Source organism: Amblyomma mixtum, chromosome 9 (assembly GCF_055824585.1).
Source record: "Amblyomma mixtum isolate Tamu chromosome 9, ASM5582458v1, whole genome shotgun sequence".
Lineage (NCBI taxonomy): Eukaryota > Metazoa > Arthropoda > Arachnida > Ixodida > Ixodidae > Amblyomma > Amblyomma mixtum.
This window is the reverse complement of record NC_143020.1, coordinates 99879285-99897981: the sequence shown is the minus strand read 5'-3', so window position 1 is coordinate 99897981 and position 18697 is coordinate 99879285. Positions and strand designations below refer to the sequence as shown.

The 18697-nt window shown below is 45.0% G+C and overlaps 2 protein-coding genes across 2 annotated transcripts in view; both read right to left on the bottom strand.

The window, feature by feature from the left end:
• LOC149330337 (neuropeptides capa receptor-like) overlaps window positions 1-18697 on the bottom strand; it is a 267622-nt gene that overhangs the window by 193423 nt on the left and 55502 nt on the right. The window lies entirely within an intron of this gene.
• Window positions 7405-10777, bottom strand: LOC149330338 (uncharacterized). Its single transcript, XM_089560917.1, has one exon. It carries the CDS (start codon window positions 10760-10762, stop codon window positions 9281-9283), a length of 1482 nt encoding a protein of 493 aa, XP_089417043.1. The 5' UTR covers window positions 10763-10777; the 3' UTR covers window positions 7405-9280.

Sequence of the window (18697 nt, the reverse complement as noted above, 5' to 3'; positions counted from 1 at the left end):
CTAATATCGGGTACTCGTCGGGAATAAGGATTAAAGAAAGAAGGAAGGAATTAAGGAAATGGAAGAGAAAAATAGGTAAAAAGGTGAGAATGGTACAGGTACGAACAGCACAAAACAAAGTGAACAAGGAATGGAGGGGTGGCATCATTCTGCGTAGCCAACGTTTCGGTAAGAAGACTGCTCTTCGTCTGGGAGACAAGTCATCTTGTCCAAACGTTCGTTAAGCACACTGACGCTCCCCAATCAACTCTTCACAATTGTTTTGCGCTGTAAAGAACCCCATCCTTGATCTCTTTATAGCAAGAACCACAATCACAAACAGTTATGTGACGCTAGTAGTTGAGACATTAGGAGCTAATGCTATTGTGAGAAAAACAAGTAGCTATTGTTTGGGTTCCAATTCATGCGATTTTCAAGGTTTTAAAATTGGCCTTATTCTAAACTACTGCCCTTTTTTAAAAGCTAACAAAAGGTAGACAGTTTACATGTGCGTTTTCACTACGAAACAGGTTTTGGCGAAGGTGTTCATTCTCAGATAACACCATAAAATATTTTTGAAGAGTATAATTTTTAGTTAAACAAATTCTGACTTCGCGCCATATTCTCTTCCTAATGCCCTCTTTTTTTTGCCTTTTAACGGGCTTTTAGTTTTTCGTAAACATGTAGTTATCTATAAAGTGCTTATGCCCAGTGCAAAGATTGCCTAAAATATGTAAACAACAGTGGAGAGAATTTAAGGAAAAAACTAGTGTAGAGTGAGAGAGCGGCCCGATAAAGAAAAAAGAAAGGCAGGAATGCAAAAAAAAAACAAGAGAAAATCCAAAAAGAAGCAAGAACAAAAGAGTGTAGGCAAGAGCAGAAAAAGTACCATTCTAGCTCTAGCGAGGAAAGTTTCAAATGATAGTTGCGCAAGGAAAACGGTCAGACCATAATGCGGTTCGCCTAGTATGTGCTGTCCTTTTCTGCAGCAGCTAACAATCTAGCGATTTCAAAGCGCGAGGTGCATTACGGAGGCTTGCAATGTCGTCAATCTAGTCATAATATGTCTATTCCGGTTAGTGTAATTTCCCTCGTGTAGTTTCCAGCGGAGAGCAAAAGGACTGCGAGTAATCCTTTCAAAATTATAGAGAAAATCACATCTGCCAACCCTTCATCGCTTCATTGATTGTTATTGTTACATATTAACAATCTAAACTAGTAAAACGTTCACGTATAAATGTCACTCCATCCCCACTTCCGAATGAGTTTCGTTTGACGATATCTATTGGTGACTGAGAGAGGTAGCCCCATCGCATCTAAAGCGACCGCTCGAGTTCCTACTTCAAGCCTGACCATCCTTGGTGTTTGTTTGTTTTTTTTTATTTCCTCCATCTCGTTTGTCTTGGCCCCTGGCACCTACGCCGGATCCATCTCATCGGCGCAGTTGGCGACAAGGGCAAAAGTCAAATAAATTGCCCTTTGACTCGTTCCGAAAACATTCCTCGAGAATTGCATTCTTCCGGCCTAGTTGGTGTGATTTCGTTTCTGGGAACAGCGACAGTGCGACGTAGAAAGTAGGGTTCTGTGTGTCTCGCTCTGTCCCAATGTTCAAGTTGGCCTTCCCCGGGGCCAACTCGTTCGAAACTATGCATTTGCCCCCAGGGTTTTGTAAGTAGTGGTATGCAATACAAAATGGAATAAGTGAAAGAACAATGCGGTTCCCTCCCCATTTACGTCTTTTCCGTCGTTGTTAGGTATTCAGAACTTTATAAACGTTCTTGTTCATTTATGTATACGACGTGAGAAGGTGTGTGCCTGTACATGACAGCAGCATTGCCACCTGAGGAGCTTTCAGGTTGAGCCTGACACAGTGCTAGAAATGCTATAATGTAGCCTAATCTAAGACTTATTGATGCTAGGGCATTGCTTTGCTCGTTGTGCGAAGGCCAGCTGTCATCAGAAAGCCGTGGGAGGCACGCGTGGCAGAAATGCGGCACGCGAATGACGTCATCACCTTTCCTGGAGCAATAGGCTATCACAAGTGTGCTAACAAAGACCATCACTTCCCTATAAAGCCATTGGTAGTGCGAAGCGTTGATTCTTGTAGTAAGAGCGATTGAACATCTAACGTAAAACTTGACGGCACACTGAGGACAAATTGAAAAACTTATTTAAAGGTTGACCACCATGTTATAATGTAAAAGAAGCTGCTTTCAATGGAAATGGTGAATTTTCAGGCTGAAAAAGACCAAAACATGGAGAAACAAGTTTCGCAGCCACAGGCTGTTTTTAGCGGATTTGTTTCCTAATCGCCGAGGTTAGGCAACACCGGCATTCATTTTGGTCAACGATCCCGGAGTCCATAATACTGTCAACGTCATCGCAAACGTCCCGAGTCTTAATATAGAGACGGAAAAGATATTATAATATCAACTCAGAATTTCTTAGCAAAAAATACATCTTTTACTGCCGAACGAAAGTGAATAGTCACGTGAAGCAGAACAGTAGGATTTAATTAACACGCTTCAGAAATTGGAGCTCTAACCACCACCTTCCTCCGACTACTGATTCCGGGGTCTGTCGTTTTTGTAGCTGTAGTTAACACGCTTAGTTGTAGATGTAGTTAACACGCTTTAATTAACACGCTTCAGAAATTGGAGCTCTAACCACCACCTTCCTCCGACTACTGATTCCGGGGTCTGTCGTTTTTGTAGCTGTAGTTGCTGCTGCTGTACCAAGTTGCTTTCCTACATCCCGTCATCCCATCCTTTTGTCCCCGTGAGGTAGGGTCGGCCAAATCTGTATCTGGCGTGCGTGACGGTCATGTTATCTGTGCTCCTGCACCGTATGGCCACAGAAAACTTGCGAAAATATAAAATCTAAGCAAACTTTTCCTAAACCCGCGCTTAATATTCAGCTTTAAGCAAGTCTGCTTCGTCGCAGCGAGCAGGAGCGCAAAAAAATCGACCGTCGCGCACGCTAGCTAAAGATTCCGCTGGTTGTACATTTCTTTTTTTCTCTTTTCCTATCCTTTCGTTTTCTTTTGCGTGTTCGCTTTCTTTTCCAGTCTCTCCATTTCCTTCTCCTCTGCTTACTGTCATTCTCTAATTCTTCATTTTTCTATGTTTCTTTTGATCTCCTTCTTGCTTTTGTCTTCGTAGCACATTCCGTTCTTTTCACTTTCCTTCTTTGTTCTCTTTCACATTTCCTTCTTTCACTTTTTTCAAGATTACAGAAACGGAATAACCTTAGCTAGCATAACTTTCTTGCTATTCTTGGCCTGTGTGCGAGAGGTGTTCAGTAAATTCTGTCTCCTGGTTTTCAACGTTTTCTATTGAGGTGGGCGAGGGTAAAGTGTTACGTATATTCTAATTCAGAGAGAAGACCAGTACAGGAAGGGGCGAGAAGCTTAGAGGAATAAAAGGACAATGGGGTATTGGGTAGTTTGCGAGGATAATATGGACAAAGCTGGCACAGGATGGCGAGGCCAGTAGAGGAAGACTTTGCCCTGCACCAGACGTTGTTAGGGTGATGGTGACGATGTCGTCCTGAAAGTTAAAGCCTTGAGTGTCCTCCAGTTCCTCCAGAGTGGTAGAGAATGTTACTCAATTCCCGGAACAGGTTTCGGTCGCAGTTATACGGAATTCTTTTACACTTGGTTACGGAGTCACCTTCTCACCTGAAAGCATAGACACCTGATACAGTTGCAAACGAAGCCAACAATTCAATGCGGCAATGAAGTTATTGTGGTTAGTGATTACAGGAGTTTGAGACTTCGCCTAAAATCGTGGTAACTGCAAGAACATAGCATCTTTTGAAGAGGGACTCTGTTCCCGCTGCCGACGGGGTGCATTCGGTATTTCTAGTGATGGATATCTACTTCAGGGCTTCGAAAACTTACCCTGTCACTATTAGGAAGCGCGCTAGATGAACATTTACTCACTTTTTTACTTCGTTATAGGGTAATTCGTGTTTCGAGTGCAGCCACTTCGCCGCTTGTAAACACGCGCATATTCAACGCCACGACGCTTCTTATGGAAGCCATCAAGCTGTGTGATCCTGCTTAGTGTTTGTGGAATAGCCCTGCTTATAACTACGAAGAAGACACTTTGTTGCCAGTAGCTGAGTACACAAACAGTTTGTTTTTTGTTTGTTTTTGTTTTTTGCAAACATTGCAACGAAAAAGGGCAGGGTCCCTAGGGTTCTCGGAAACTGGTCTCATTCCCTCCAGCGCATGCTTCCACTCCTCATATGCTTCATGATTCCCTACGGCTTCCCAGGAGGGGAAAAAACAGGGGGGGGGGGGGGGGGGGGGCAAACCGGCAAGCAGGGTGCACGTTCGCATAACGCTGACGGGCTACTCAGAGTTACCGTCGTTATGTTTGGAAGTGAGCGGAGCACCGTGCATTAGCAAGATCGCATCCTCGCCACCATAGGTGTTACGCGCTCTCTTTGGAATGGCGCAAGTGCACTTTTAGAGATGTTCTACATTTCTTTTTTTTTCCAACTCTTATGGCGACGGTGTGTGAAGCCTCTGCGCGTAATGCGCACCGGTGCCACCTTCACCCTACAGCACAGCGTCTTTGCGTAAGTCGTTTTGAGTTCTTCTGTTATTTTCTTTTTTACTGCGAAAACAGTGATACTGTGCCCCCCCCCCCCCCCTCCCCTCTTCGACAATCTGATGTCTGTTGATGAGACGCCCCCAGCCCAAGCTAGGAGCATCCACCCTTTATAAGCAGCAGCTACCCAACTCCACCCTTCACAAGATGCCACCCACAAGAAGTCCATGCAGCAGCAAAACGAAAAGATGATGAAATCAAATTCAGAGACAAGTGGGAAAGCCAGGTGAACTCCGGAAGCACAACACACCAAACACTTCCGCAACCCACCCCAGCCACCATCCTCATCCTTACCCTCGATCCATGGCCATCCACCTTCACCCTCCAGAAAAATTTTGTCGCGTCCGTGAAGCCTCGGCTTAAACAAGCATCATCAAAGAAATCGTCGAGGATAAATCTAACTTCTTTCGCAGAATTCTGGCATCAGAGTTACGGTCGTCTCGTAATTTTTTTTTCTGAAATGCTGCAACGAACTTAAGGCAGAATGTATACACGCCAGATAAAGACGCAAGGAAATGGTTATAGCAAACAGATTGACATCATCTTGCGTTCAGCAGTGCAAACGGTACAGTTTCGCTCTCATGACGAAAAAGTGCTGCGTCGTTTAAAGTCTTAATCCGACAACCTTGCAACGGATCACTGACAAAATTAATCCGAATTTATGGCATGGAATAGAACCTTAAGCTTCAAAGGCTTAACGCGGAATTAGGATGTGAACTAAAGCTTGAACCACAAGCATTCCTAAGAAGGCCGAACGCAAAGACACGTTCTTTTACAGGTCACGGCAGGCAAGCCAAATGTCTTCGGAATATCTTCGCTTTCCAATGGACCCGCTTATAATCTCTTTGTATTCGGTGCACAATGACCACTCACTCGCCGAGCAGAATTTGATAGAGCGTGCAAGGCTGAATCGACCAGTCATGCTAGACAAGTGGCCCGTATTAGTCGTACGTATCCGAGAGTATGCGGGTTCGAGAATGTTTTATTTGTAGTCATGCAAGTGCACCCAAGCCGCAAGACTATGCGGATTCATACTTGGATTTCAAAACGCTACAGAGACAGGCAAAAAGTGGAATGGTGACACAAGCACTTCGAAATTCAGGTATGAAATCTAGCATACCGTTTCTTTCATCGATTTGCACAGAAGCACGATCTTGAGGACAACACACAGGACAGGATGGACAAAAGGCACCGGGACAATGGAGCATGGCCTTTAAACTTGCGGGCGTTTGTGACAAAGCACGTTTGTTTACCTTTTTTTAAAAAGGAGAAGGCTAAAAATAAACAAATCCCCTGGGAGCTATATACAAAAACAATCTCAACAAGTCGAGGTCACACAGTGTCTGAGTGGCGGTCAAAGTCGTTTCCTCTAGACGCTCTCGAGCGTTACTAACGTTGATGTTTCCTACTGCAGGTCGTACAAGTTGCGAAGTCGGCCATCTACGCAATAACTGTGCTCTACGTGGCCACATCATCCAGGTGGACGCTTGAAAGCGTGTGCTGTCGCAAAAAAAAAAATTTTTTTTTTCGGCCGCAGCATCTTCCTTACTGTTGCAGACGACTCATCTGTCAGTGTTTGTTCACGTCTCAGTAGAAGCAAGCCGATTGACGTCAGACTGCTAAAAAAAGTAGGCTTCGCATAGATTGTGCAGACGTGCCATTTTATTTTATTTATTTATTTATTTATGTACATACTGCAGACCATGGTTAGGTCCAAGCAGGAAGGGCAGGTGCACAAAAAGCAAAATTATAGCAACAAAAATACAACAATACAGCAAAGATAATGTAGTAAAACAACAATACAGCAATGCAAGACAAAGCAGAAAAAATACATAATACGCAATATCAAAAAAGATGGCTGAGGAACGCGTCTGATTTTCAGGGTTGATTAGGTTCGGTTAATGAGTTCCAGTCGGATATGGTGCGTGGGAAAAAGGAAAACTTGAACGAGTTAGTCCGGGCAAAATATGGTTTTAAAAGAGCTTTGTGATAGTGTCTTGTATTCCGTGTTGGCATTGGGGAAAGATAAGCAGAAGGGTCAAGTCTGAGTTTATTGTTAAGAAGTAATGAAAGAAAATCTAAACGAAAATTTCGTCTTCTTACCTGTAGTTCTTCAATACCGTTAGCATGCATCAAGTCTGAGGGTGAGTCAGTGGGTAGATATTTTGAATATATGAATCTAATTGCTTTCCTTTGAATGTTCTCGAGCTTATATATGTTAGACTTAGTATACGGGTCCCAAATTATGCAAGCATATTCAAGCTTGGGTCTAATTAGAGTATTATAACCTAAGAGCTTAACGTTAGCGGGGGCGTTTCGAAGTTTATGCCTTATATAACAGAGCTTACGGAATGCGAGTGAACAGATGTTATCTATGTGAGAGTTCCAAGAAAGGTTATTAGTAAGTGTTACACCCAAGTACTTTACGGACGCTACTTGTTGCAATGGTGATGATTCTAATTTATATACATATTCTAGAGCGTTTATCTTGTTAGTTATGCGAAGAGAAACGCTTTTATCTGCGTTCAGTGTCATGTCCCAGCGCTTGCACCACTGTACAATATTAGTAAGCGTATTTTGTAGGTCACTCTGATCGTTTTCATTGCTAACATCGCGAAAAAGGACACAGTCATCAGCATATAATCGAATATGTACGCCAGGGCAAACTTCATCGATGATGTCGTTAATGTAGATTAGAAAGAGTAGTGGCCCCAGTACGCTTCCCTGTGGCACACCTGATGTGACTGGGAGACAGCCAGACTGGTGCCGACCGATTGAAACATGTTGACTCCGGTTAGTTAAATAATCATTTATCCAGGAGATAAAAATAGGCGGAAGTCCAATAGTTTTTAGTTTTAGAATTAGGCTGTGGTGTGGAACTTTGTCAAACGCTTTACTGAAATCTAGAAAGATCGCGTCAATCTGGCTGTTATTGTCAAGTGATGCCGCAAATGAATGGATAACTGAAAGTAGTTGAGTTACTGTGGAAAACCCTTTGCGAAAACCATGCTGGTAATCTGTCAGAATGTTGTTGCGATCTAAGAATTCATTAATGCTAGTTGCGACAATATGTTCCATTAATTTGCAGCAAGATGACGTTAAGGATATAGGTCGATAATTGCTCACCTGAAGGCGGTCGCCTTTTTTAAATACAGGTACGACTCGGGCTATCTTCCAGTCTTCAGGTACACACCCGGTTAACAATGACACGCGAAATATAATAACCAAAAACCTGGCCAGAGATTCAGCATACCTCCGAAGAAAACCGTTAGGAATATCGTCGGGCCCTGGGGATGATTTAATTTTCAGGTTTAGTAACATTGCAACAACACCATCATACGAGATGAAGTTAACTTCAGATGGATGTGCTGAAGTTGTGCTTGGTGCATCGTACGGTTTTGGTTGAGAAAATACACTGTGAAAGTAATTGTTAAAATGGTGAGCAATGGCAGGCTGATTGGTAACCGTTGTACCGTTGATAGTCATTTCTGATATAGGGGCTTTTTTATCGCTAATGTGGCGCCAGAATTTACCCGGGTCGTTTTTTATGAAGTTCGGCAGAGTTGTTTGGAAATAATAATCTTTTGAACGGCGTACAGCAAGGGCGAGGCTTTCTCTTAAATGGTTGATTGTGCTCTGCTGTGCGCGATGCTTTTTTAGCCTTTTGATTCGGCGTCTGAGATGAATGATACTGCGTGTCATCCAAGGCGTCTGCTTGCGAATGTTTTTGTATTTTACAGGTATGAAATTTTTAAGGCAATAGTGACACATTTTCTTAAACTGATTCCAGAGTGCGCAGGCGTCGGTTCCATCAAATTCGACAATGCATGTTTCAAGATGCTCAATAACTGAGGCGTCATTGGCACGTGTGAAATCGATGATAGGATGTGCTTTACATGTTTTTGTCTTGGCAAGCGGTTTTAAGGGAATGAAAACACTAACAAGATGATGATCTGAAAGTCCTGGTGCGACAGACACGTTGCAATCATGGAAAACATGGGGAACAAATGCAAGATCCAACACTGAATTACTCATGCGAAATTCGCGGGTTGGCTCGCGAACCAGTTGACACAAGTTGTGCGTGAACATAATGTCGAATACAATATCCACGTATTTTTTGTACCCGGAACATGGCTGCAGACGTTCCCAGTCAACGCCAGGTAAGTTGAAATCACCGAATAGCAATATTTTACTCTTTTTGTAATTTGACATGTGAACTTGTAACTTTGCTAGATAATCTTGTGTTACATTAGGAGGCCTGTAAACCGCATACAAAATAAAGCAATGTCCCCAGCAAAACAGTTTCATGCAAAGGCACTCAACATCAGGTACATCTTCTAGCGAAACAGCCTGTATATTATTTTTAATGAGTACTGCAACTCCTCCACCTCTCGAGGGCCTGTCCTTGCGAAATACCTTGTACGAGGGTGGAAAGATGAGGTCATCGGTAATCTCGCTGTGCAGCCAAGTTTCTGTTATAACCGCAACGTGAGGGTCATGTTGTAGGAGAAGGATTTCAAGCTGCTCGGTTTTATTGGCGACGCTTCGAGCGTTAACATTAATTATTCGGAGATGCTTATTCACTGTCACTGTCGAAATTCCTTTGTCGCCTCTATTACGTTTATGTTGGGGAAATCGGTATTTAGAAGCAGAGACCTTTTTATGGCTTAGAATTGCGTGATCTATGGAGTTGACTGCACCACTGAAGGCGTTAAGGGTCGTGTCTGTTTCGTACGATAGTTTTTTCGCAAAGGCACCTTGTCGTTCTTTTCATAGTCCCAAACGTAGGCTTGACTGTTGATAAAAATTTTGTCGAAAACTAACGAAACTTTGTCGCCTTTATCGCGGTTCGGCTTGGTACTATTCCAGAGATTTCTTCTTATGTCTCTTGTTTTATAGGAAAAGTCTTCACCGATCGATATACCACTGTCTTTCAGTTTACGTCCTTGCTTTAGAATTTCGGTTTTTTGACGAGAGTCCAGGAGCTTGAATATAACTGGCCTAGTTTTGTTCTCTGCAGGTTTTCCCAAACGATGAATGCGCTCTATGGTAACTGGTGCGAGATCAAGTTTGTCTTGAATGATCTTTTGGTTAACATCACGCTCCAGGGACTCAGAAGTCTCGTCTTCTTCTTCTTTGAAGCCGTAAACAATTAAGTTCGATCTACGGCTGCGGTTTTCCAAATCATCTATTCTGTTTTCCAGGTTTTGAATTACACGATTCATAGATTCGAGCTGGTCTTGACAGAGAACGATTTTGGCTTCCAGTCTCGATACTGCGTCCAGTTTAGTTTCTATGTCAGTCAACCGTTTTTCTTTTATCTCTTTGATGTCTGCAGCTATATCTTCCAGTTGTTTTGAAAGTTGTGCATTATTGGGACCAGGATTTGTCTCAATATCACCATCTAGCACTAACAATTCTTTCAAGTACAGAGCAACTCGATAGAAGAACCAACATATCCGTGGGCACGGCAGCAGAAATAGAAAGGGATCACTAGAACGAATACATTTTGCGTAGCGTTTCCTCACCTGCGGAATGAAGAGGAACGGATTAGGTGACCGCATCCCTGAAATGCCACCGTGCCCAGTGGGCGCGCCGGTCCCGAGTGGGTCATTTATAGGCTGGTGATGTGGTGGCGCTGTTCCTGGGTCATGCACGCTGTCATCGGTGCGTGTAGCCGCTGATTGTCTTATCATGAAATTCCAGGGCGTCGGTTGAAGCACAGGATCCACGTGAAAGGCGGTGATGTTCTGGATGACGAACTCCTTTTCATGCACAGGCGGCCCGGCGAAGCAGCTGGCGGTGGCCAACAGCACACCGATCCACAACTGCGGAATGAAGAGGAACGGATTAGGTGACCGCATCCCTGAAATGCCACCGTGCCCAGTGGGCGCGCCGGTCCCGAGTGGGTCATTTATAGGCTGGTGATGTGGTGGCGCTGTTCCTGGGTCATGCACGCTGTCATCGGTGCGTGTAGCCGCTGATTGTCTTATCATGAAATTCCAGGGCGTCGGTTGAAGCACAGGATCCACGTGAAAGGCGGTGATGTTCTGGATGACGAACTCCTTTTCATGCACAGGCGGCCCGGCGAAGCAGCTGGCGGTGGCCAACAGCACACCGATCCACAACTGCGGAATGAAGAGGAACGGATTAGGTGACCGCATCCCTGAAATGCCACCGTGCCCAGTGAGATTCTAAGAAGCTTTGTCAGTGTTTTAAAGAGCTGGCCACTTACTTTGGCTCACACGTGCCGAAAGTGATCAAAAGAAATATAAAACTCAAGTTACACAAGAGACTATGAGCCATGTACATACATGGCATGTCTCCGCAGAGGGTTGTCGCGATTTTAGTGCGGCAGTATCTGCGGGGTAGGAGAGGAAAGGGAGGGGGGAGGAGGGGGGCAGCAGACAAAATCAGTGCTTGCTATAGGCTCGGTCAATAACCCCGAGGTCACAGGTCCCTGGGGCAACGTCGAGTTCTCTCTTTTAGCGCTTGAGTTTATGCTTGACTATTATTTCCTTGCCCTCGCGTCTGTCTAGAGCCCGTCCGCGAACATTGTAGCAGTTGTATGTTGATTCCGTGCACGCAAGTAATATCACGCTGAACCGTAGGAATATGCCCCCGCGGTGACCGGTGGCGCAACGGAAAGGGGGGAGTGAGATTAGGCTTAACACAGCGTACATAATCGCTTCAGACAGGCATAGCCAAGTCGACACAGACGTGCACCGAGGTGAGATAAGAATAGGAGAAAGAGAAGGTAGAATAGCGGACGAGATTTGTCGGGCAACGAATTCTTCCTACTCTGTCTTGTTTTTCTCTTTCCCTCTTTATTTTTTTTCTCCCATGGGTTCGCTGGGAGAAAGTGATTGATCGATGCTACTCAGCAATCTACGCCGTGAGGAACATAGATGAATGCTCTTACCTGCAAAAAAGAGCAAAAATGTCTGCATGTGAAGTATTAAGTAAACACCCCTGTTGTGACACTTATTTCATTTGAGAACCGGGTAACCTTAAATACAAGCGTTAGAGGCGTAATGATAAAATCGCGCCGTCATTGAAATACCTGGGTTCAATGAATCTGCATTAACTCTGGAGCCTGAGTCGCCCTCCCGTTCTGAAATTTATCCCAACAACTTTACTGAATTGCCGTCTGCGCGAGACTATCTTGCTGACTTCGCCAGGACAAAAGCTTTTTTTTGCTCCTAGTGTGCTCCAAAGCTCTAAAAAGAAAATGCATGTTTATAATATTGCCAGCCTCTGACGCGGAGCACGTATTAGTCGAGAATGAAATTTCCTTTGATATGTCCGTTCCCTTCAATAAAATTACAAGCCTAGTAAGGGCACACATCGGGGTCTCAACCCTTCCCCCTTCCCCCTCACCCCCCCCCCCCCCCGCCATCATTTTTCACCACGTTCAACTGCAACCACGGAAATAAAATGAGTAGGCACGACCATGCTTCAGACAATCGTTCTGAAGATGAGGGTGAGGTCGTTGTCAGTGATGGTGATGCTGATAATAATGAAAAAGAGAGAGAGAGGGAAAGGCAGGGGTGTTAACCAGAAAGGATTCCGGTTGGCTACCCTGCACAGGGGAAGGGAACGAGGGGAATTAAAGAGGAAAGAGAGAAGTAAAGGGAAATAATCACAGTCTGTCAATCAAGGCAGTCTCTCTCAAAAAGCGAAAGAGTGCCTTGTAAGCCTTGATGGCAGTTGACTGTTGTGGCCACGGACCGAGGATCTTGGCCTCTGTGAAAGAGCGAGAGTCCAGGCGGTCCAGAGCACATCGCAGCTTATGTCTTTCGGCTACAAAGGCAGGGCACTCACACAAGATATGGGTGATTGTCTCATCACAGGCGCAGTTCACACAAGAAGGGCTGTCGGCCATCGCGATCCGGAAAGCATACTTATTCGTGAAGGCAACACCGAGCCATAGACGACACAGTAGTGTTGCTTCACGACGCGCTACATTATACGGAAGACGGAGGCGCAGTCCAGGGTCCAATGTCCTGAGGCGACGGTTGCACAACTCTCCAGAGTTCCACGCTGAAAGTGTGAGCTCCAGCCTCAAGGAACGAAGCCCACACACTGCGTCAGCTCTCGTTACGGGGATATTAACGGGGATTCCGTCATTGTGGGCAGAACGGGCAGCTTCATCAGCCTGGTGATTGTCATGAATGCCGCAGTGGCCCGGCAGCCACTGGAAAATTATGTCATGTCCTTTCAGTTTGGCGTCATGGTACAGCTTGCGGATTTCGGCAACGAGTTGTTCGTGTGACCCACGGCGTAGTGCAGTTTGCAGGCCTTGAAGGGCTGCTTTAGAGTCGGTGAAAACTGTCCAGTCATGTGCAGATTCCTGACTAATGAACTGAACTGCAGCCCGTAGGGCAGCTAGTTCTGCACCAGTTGAAGAGGTGAGATAGGTAGTCCTCACCTTCATTAAAATAGACCTGGCCGGTATCACCACAGACCCAGCAGAGCTTGTTGAAGTCACTGAGCCATCTGTGTAGACATGTATGCGGTGTTTATGGTTAAAATGCAAATGATGCAGTGTCAGTTGCTTGAGAGCAGGCAATGATAAATCAGATTTCTTATTAATTCCAGGAATAGATAGGTGCACCCGGGGTTCATGGAGGCTCCATATGGGTGAGCATGATCTTGATGGGTGGGCGAACTGCGAAGGAAGATAGGCACGGTGAGCTTGAATTACATTTGTAAATGCAGTATGTGGTGTAAGTACGGGAAGAGCTGCAAGATTGTGACTCAGAACTCGCGTGAGGTGCCGAATGTGTGTTCTCATGGTTTCAGCAGCAATGTATGAAGTAACAGGATGCTCCCCAGCGACCAGAATAGTGGCTGCCGTTGAGGCACATTTAGGTAGCCCAAGGCAGATTCGTAGAGCTTGCGCTTGAACACTTTGAAGTGTCTGAAGGTTTGTCTTTCTGATATTGTTTAAAATGGGAAAGCTATACCGCATGTATCCCAGGAACAGCGAACGGTGATAATAATGAAGTTAACGGTTATGGTTACGACTTAATCAAGCTAATAGCGGACGATGTTAGTTGGAGAGAATGATCGAGAAATTCCCACTGCTAGCTCCGGACGGAATGCAGCTGCTGATAGCGAAGACCACGTCAAAGAGGAATAGCATCACCACAGTTTCGACGATTAAAATTAATCAGCTTGGCTATGATGATTATAGCTGATATCCTTATTAGGTGAGGCTCTTATCAGTCAAGCGTATCGACAAAGAAAGGAGAGATGCCTCCGTTCTACTATGGGAGTGATATGGTCAGTGATAAAGATATTTACAACCGCGGTGGCGATTACGGCGGCAGTTATGATGATAATGATGATGACGACGATGACATTGAAGATGCACAGATGGCAGTGACGGCTGGACAGACGTCGACGTAGATGAAAGGAACGGTTGAGTCAAAGTCAGCCAAAAAGAAACCTCAAGCCGGTATCAGGAAGCGGGGGCGACCATACAAAATCCAGTATTACACAAGTAAGGAGGGTAAGTTTCATTGGAGGTATTGAAGTGCTCGCAAAACCCGAGACGTCTTGTCGAGTCATGGCACTTTCGCAAGAAAACCGTTATTTTATTAGAAGTAAGGTCAACTCGTCCTGTCATCATTTTGTGCTGCTGGGTTTCTAGCTACCTCTTCCCAGGACAGTGGTCGTAAACTTCAATACAAGTCACAGAAATATGGCGGAGGCTCAATCTTATTTATATACGTCGTAATTTTTTTCCATTGGCTGCGTTTCAAGAAAAAAAGGAAATCTAGAGACAGCGGCGCGAAAGGTCAGAAAGATGTCGAAGAAAAAGAAAGCGCCTTGCCTAGTTTATTCTTAACATCTTGGCAGTGGCTACTGGATCCAAGTGCCTCTAAGTACTCCAAAACTAACTATAAGCAATAAAACCCCAAATTCTTCCAAGAAAACTGCAAAAGCCGCACGTTTGAGATCGCCATCGTAAAGTGGCGGTTGCCAGCTGACGACAACCATCCTTTTATTTGTCACCACCAGAGGACAAAAAAAAACAACTAAAAAAGTCGCCTCACGCAATCGCCGGGCCATAAACGCCATGACGCATCACCTCAAACAGGCAGCTTGAATTCTCTTCTTTCTGAATGTGCGTTCCAAACGCACACGACTCTTTTCAAACGTTATGGTTCAACCTGTTTGTGATGTGCGCCGGCCCGGTTACAACAAAAACTACACAAATACGCAAGTTAAAATCGGTGATGCTATCTTCCTTTTGCTTTTGTCCAAAAGCAAACATATGCAGAGCAGCTGGCATCCTTGATTCGCCGTCGCTTGTTGTCGCGTGCGCCAGCTGTCGCGCTGATATCGCATTCATACTTTTAGCGACTCGCGAAATCGAGATCGATTTGAAGAGTCAGCTTCGTTTCGCCGTCCCGTCAGCGCTCTTCGCTTGGCGAGCGGTCGAAGAAATCAAAGCGGATGATTTATATGCAGCGGTTCTCGGAACTTCTAGAGGAGATTGTATTGAACCCGTCTCACCAGCTCCCGATCGTTAAAGGAGCTCTATAAGTTCTTTTAACGCCATCCGGGAGTCGATCCATCATTGTCCAGGATTCAATTCAGTCATCTCCTTTACGCGTGCGGTGAACGATATCAAAGAGCTCTCGATTAATTGTGTGTGTCTACAGATGCCGCAAACAAATAAAGAGTGGTCAGCTTTGCTCCAATACAACCTCATTTAGCCCCATATAGACCCATAGGGACCCATATGAACCCGGATGGCCCTATATAGGCTCATAACATCATGCACAACTCATATTACGCATAGCTCAAGCCCAACTGAAGTTTTTTCCTCCATCAGGGTGACGCAGTAGTTCTAGGTTACGAAGTATTACGACGACGACGTCACACTCTAAGATAGAGTTACTCATTCAGCTATCGCTGCAAAAACAAAGAAAAATTGGGCGAAGAGATCATGCGTTCTCAATACGTGTTGTAATTCATGCACGTGCTCCCATTAGTTAATTTTAATATAAGGTTGGTTAGTTTAGAGGCGTGGGAGCGTATTATGCGTTAGCGTCACTGGGCACACGTAATGGGCTGCAAAGGTTTTAAAATTATTCATAGAGCAAGCCACAACAGAAGGCAAGCTGCACGACCTTGTACTTTGTAACTTACACAGCCGGGCAAGCTACGAATCCCAGTGCAAGCTAAAAATTCTGCACAAGGCGTTTTCCCGATTATAAATAATCGATTAAGGCGGTCCCTAACAAACAGTTTTGTGAAAGAGTGCCAAATAGGTTCCAAACAGAAGTTGCACTGGAAAAAAGTGGATTTCGAACATTCATTGTTCTTGAATTTCCCACGCGATTCGTTTCAACGAAGTCCTTTATCATCCCATCAAACGCATCGCCTGTTCCTGTAGTTTGAACACATCTCAGTTTGCCAGTTATGAACGGGCAAGCACCTCCATTGAGCGCATTCAGAAGCCTTCTGTTCTGTGCTGTTTGGTACAGGAGCTATATCAGCTTACACCTGCCTCACTGCGCCCGCAGAGGTGACTGCGGCTGGATCGATTTTATCGATCGCCAATCTGCGACAAACACTCGTGAAGTCGTTCATCCCGGACCCCCCCTCCTGAGGCAAGCAAGCCATTTGCATTCACGCTGTCCAGGAAAGGACCCCTCCCCGGAACTTCGCAACAGCGCAGAGATATGAAGGCGAGAGGGCATCACGCTGAAGTGAACTGGGTTCAGGCGTTGACTTATTGCGTCCGAAGACATTAGAGGATAAGGCTAGCCAGTGAGGCAGCAAGCCGTTAACGATATGCAGCTGAATGGCCCTCTCGAGTAATGCGATGCCTCCTACCTTGCGACCCTACCTATACAAAGCCTCCTTCTCTACGGACGTCGGCTTGCTGTCCGCCTCGTTATACCTGAAGCATAACGCGTTGCCTACAGCTCAGCGAGGACAGGTCTAATGAAAAACGCATTAGGAGGACACCGTCCGAGAAAGGCGGCTGGGCTTATGGAGAAGCCGTCCGTCTGGTTGATTTATAAAAAGAAAATTTTTCGGGAGACCTCTAGCCCCGACTACGAGTTCGGGAGTTTTGAAGTACAAGTTCGCTTCAAGGGCGAACTTCAGTTTGAGTCAGTGGAATGCAATTAAAGACGAGGGACCGTGTCTTGGGTCCATGGGCTTGCAGAAATACGAGGTTAAGCGAGACACTGAAAGACGTGGCTGAAAAGTGCTCGGCTTTGATGTCTGGTCTTTGAAATAAGAGAGGTTCGGGTGTTCATGCTTCGCAATTCACTCTTCAGAACAAAAGGGAAGTTCCTTTGAATGAACCAAGACTGTCCAGGTGTGGTACGTTGTAGTAATGATCTCCTGGGCTATGCGAAGCAACCTTATCGGATTTTAACCACAAGCCCGCTGCTATTTAGTGTGGACTACTTCGGGTTGATAGGTGAGCGAGTGAATCTATTGAGAGTGTGGCTGATCGGGCTGGTTGGTAATTCATGACAGCTAGGAATGCAACGCAGCTGTGGTGACCCGTCTTTGCTTGGCCCCTGTCTGAAAGTTGCACTAGGTTGTATTCCTATATGTCACGAATATACTGAATTCGAAAACTCTTCCTGGAGTTAATGCGCCGAGCCTGTCTTCACAAGAATTTCGAAAGTCATGCAAGATTTGCATTGTTAAACGCCATAGACCGGAAAAAGTGTTTGTTTATTTGTTTGTTTGTTTGTTTGTTTGTTTGTTTGTTTGTTTGTTTGTTTGTTTGTTTGTTTGTTTGTTTGTTTGTTTGTTTGTTTGTTTGTTAGATAAGATGATGTTGGTGATCATCAATGCAGACTAAGCATAATAGAAGCCCTCTTGCGGCACGCCTGAGGGGTTAGAGGAGATACAATACACGTGGGTTTTAGTTCACGCAAACTGTTGGCGGTGAGTCAAAAGAGATTTCGCAGCCAATCAAACACCAGTAGGCTTAAGTTCAGCCGTGAATGTTACAGTAAGAAGCGGTGATGGGCAACTTTGTCGAAAAATTTTTCAAGGTCGAAGAAAAGTGCGTTCACAGGTGCGTTAATATCTCTATCAAAACTGGTATCGTTAGTAAGCAGAGAAAGTTGGGTAGACCGGAACAAGTTTTTTTCAAAAATCCCTGTTGACAACGGTGTAAAAAATTCGCAGACAGTAAAAGTCTGTAATGTGTGAATAAATTACGTAATCCGATAATTTAGGCTGAACCCTAGTGATTTAAATTGGACGACAACTTCTACTTGTCGATGGGGGGGGGGGGGGGGGGTCTCCTTTGCGTATTTGAACGATTTTCTCCCATTTCCAGTCGTGAGGTACAATACCACTCTTTCGTGTCTGGTGCAATACGTGGGAAATAAGAATGACTACAAAGTCTTTAGTATTCCTCAAAAATTTTGCATTAAGTCCGTTGACGGCAGCTGATGTTAGTTTCAGACTAACATAATCTCACCAGCGGTGCCAGTGTGGAGCTTACTTGAAAAGAACATCTGAATTGCCTTACAGAAAAGACAGAAGCCTGCAGCGTTCTTAGTATCTTCGAGCCAGCAAAAATATGCTTCTTATTTTTTTTTTTTTTGCTGCATTGTTATTACGACATTTCCATCGATCGGTAGCTTTGGTGGTGACCAGAAATTGAGATTGCCATCTTACGCTTGCTCAACGATAGTCACGCCACACAAAAGGAGTAGCCAAGTAAAGTCGATGTGAGTAAAATCAAAAATGAAGCCAGTCGCAGCATCTGTCCATTCGCTATAGAAGCAGTCGCCAGTATGATGCAACTCTTCGCGTGCGAAAGGTTGCGAACGTGACGAAGTCACGTTTCGTGCATCCAGACGGAGCGTCGATTTTTACGGAGTGACTTCACGCTAGCCAGCCCATGTCATGCCTCGCTGAGGTGCACGACAGTAGCATATTTCTCCTATCCTGATCCATGGCAGCGCAAAAGATTTCTGCCGAGACGCTGTCGGCTGACGTGGTCGCAACACGATTGCTTCTATATTTGGAGCTGTCGATAGGCGACTTCATGGGCGCACACTTAGTTACATGCTGCGTTCTTTCTTTTTGACGGACTC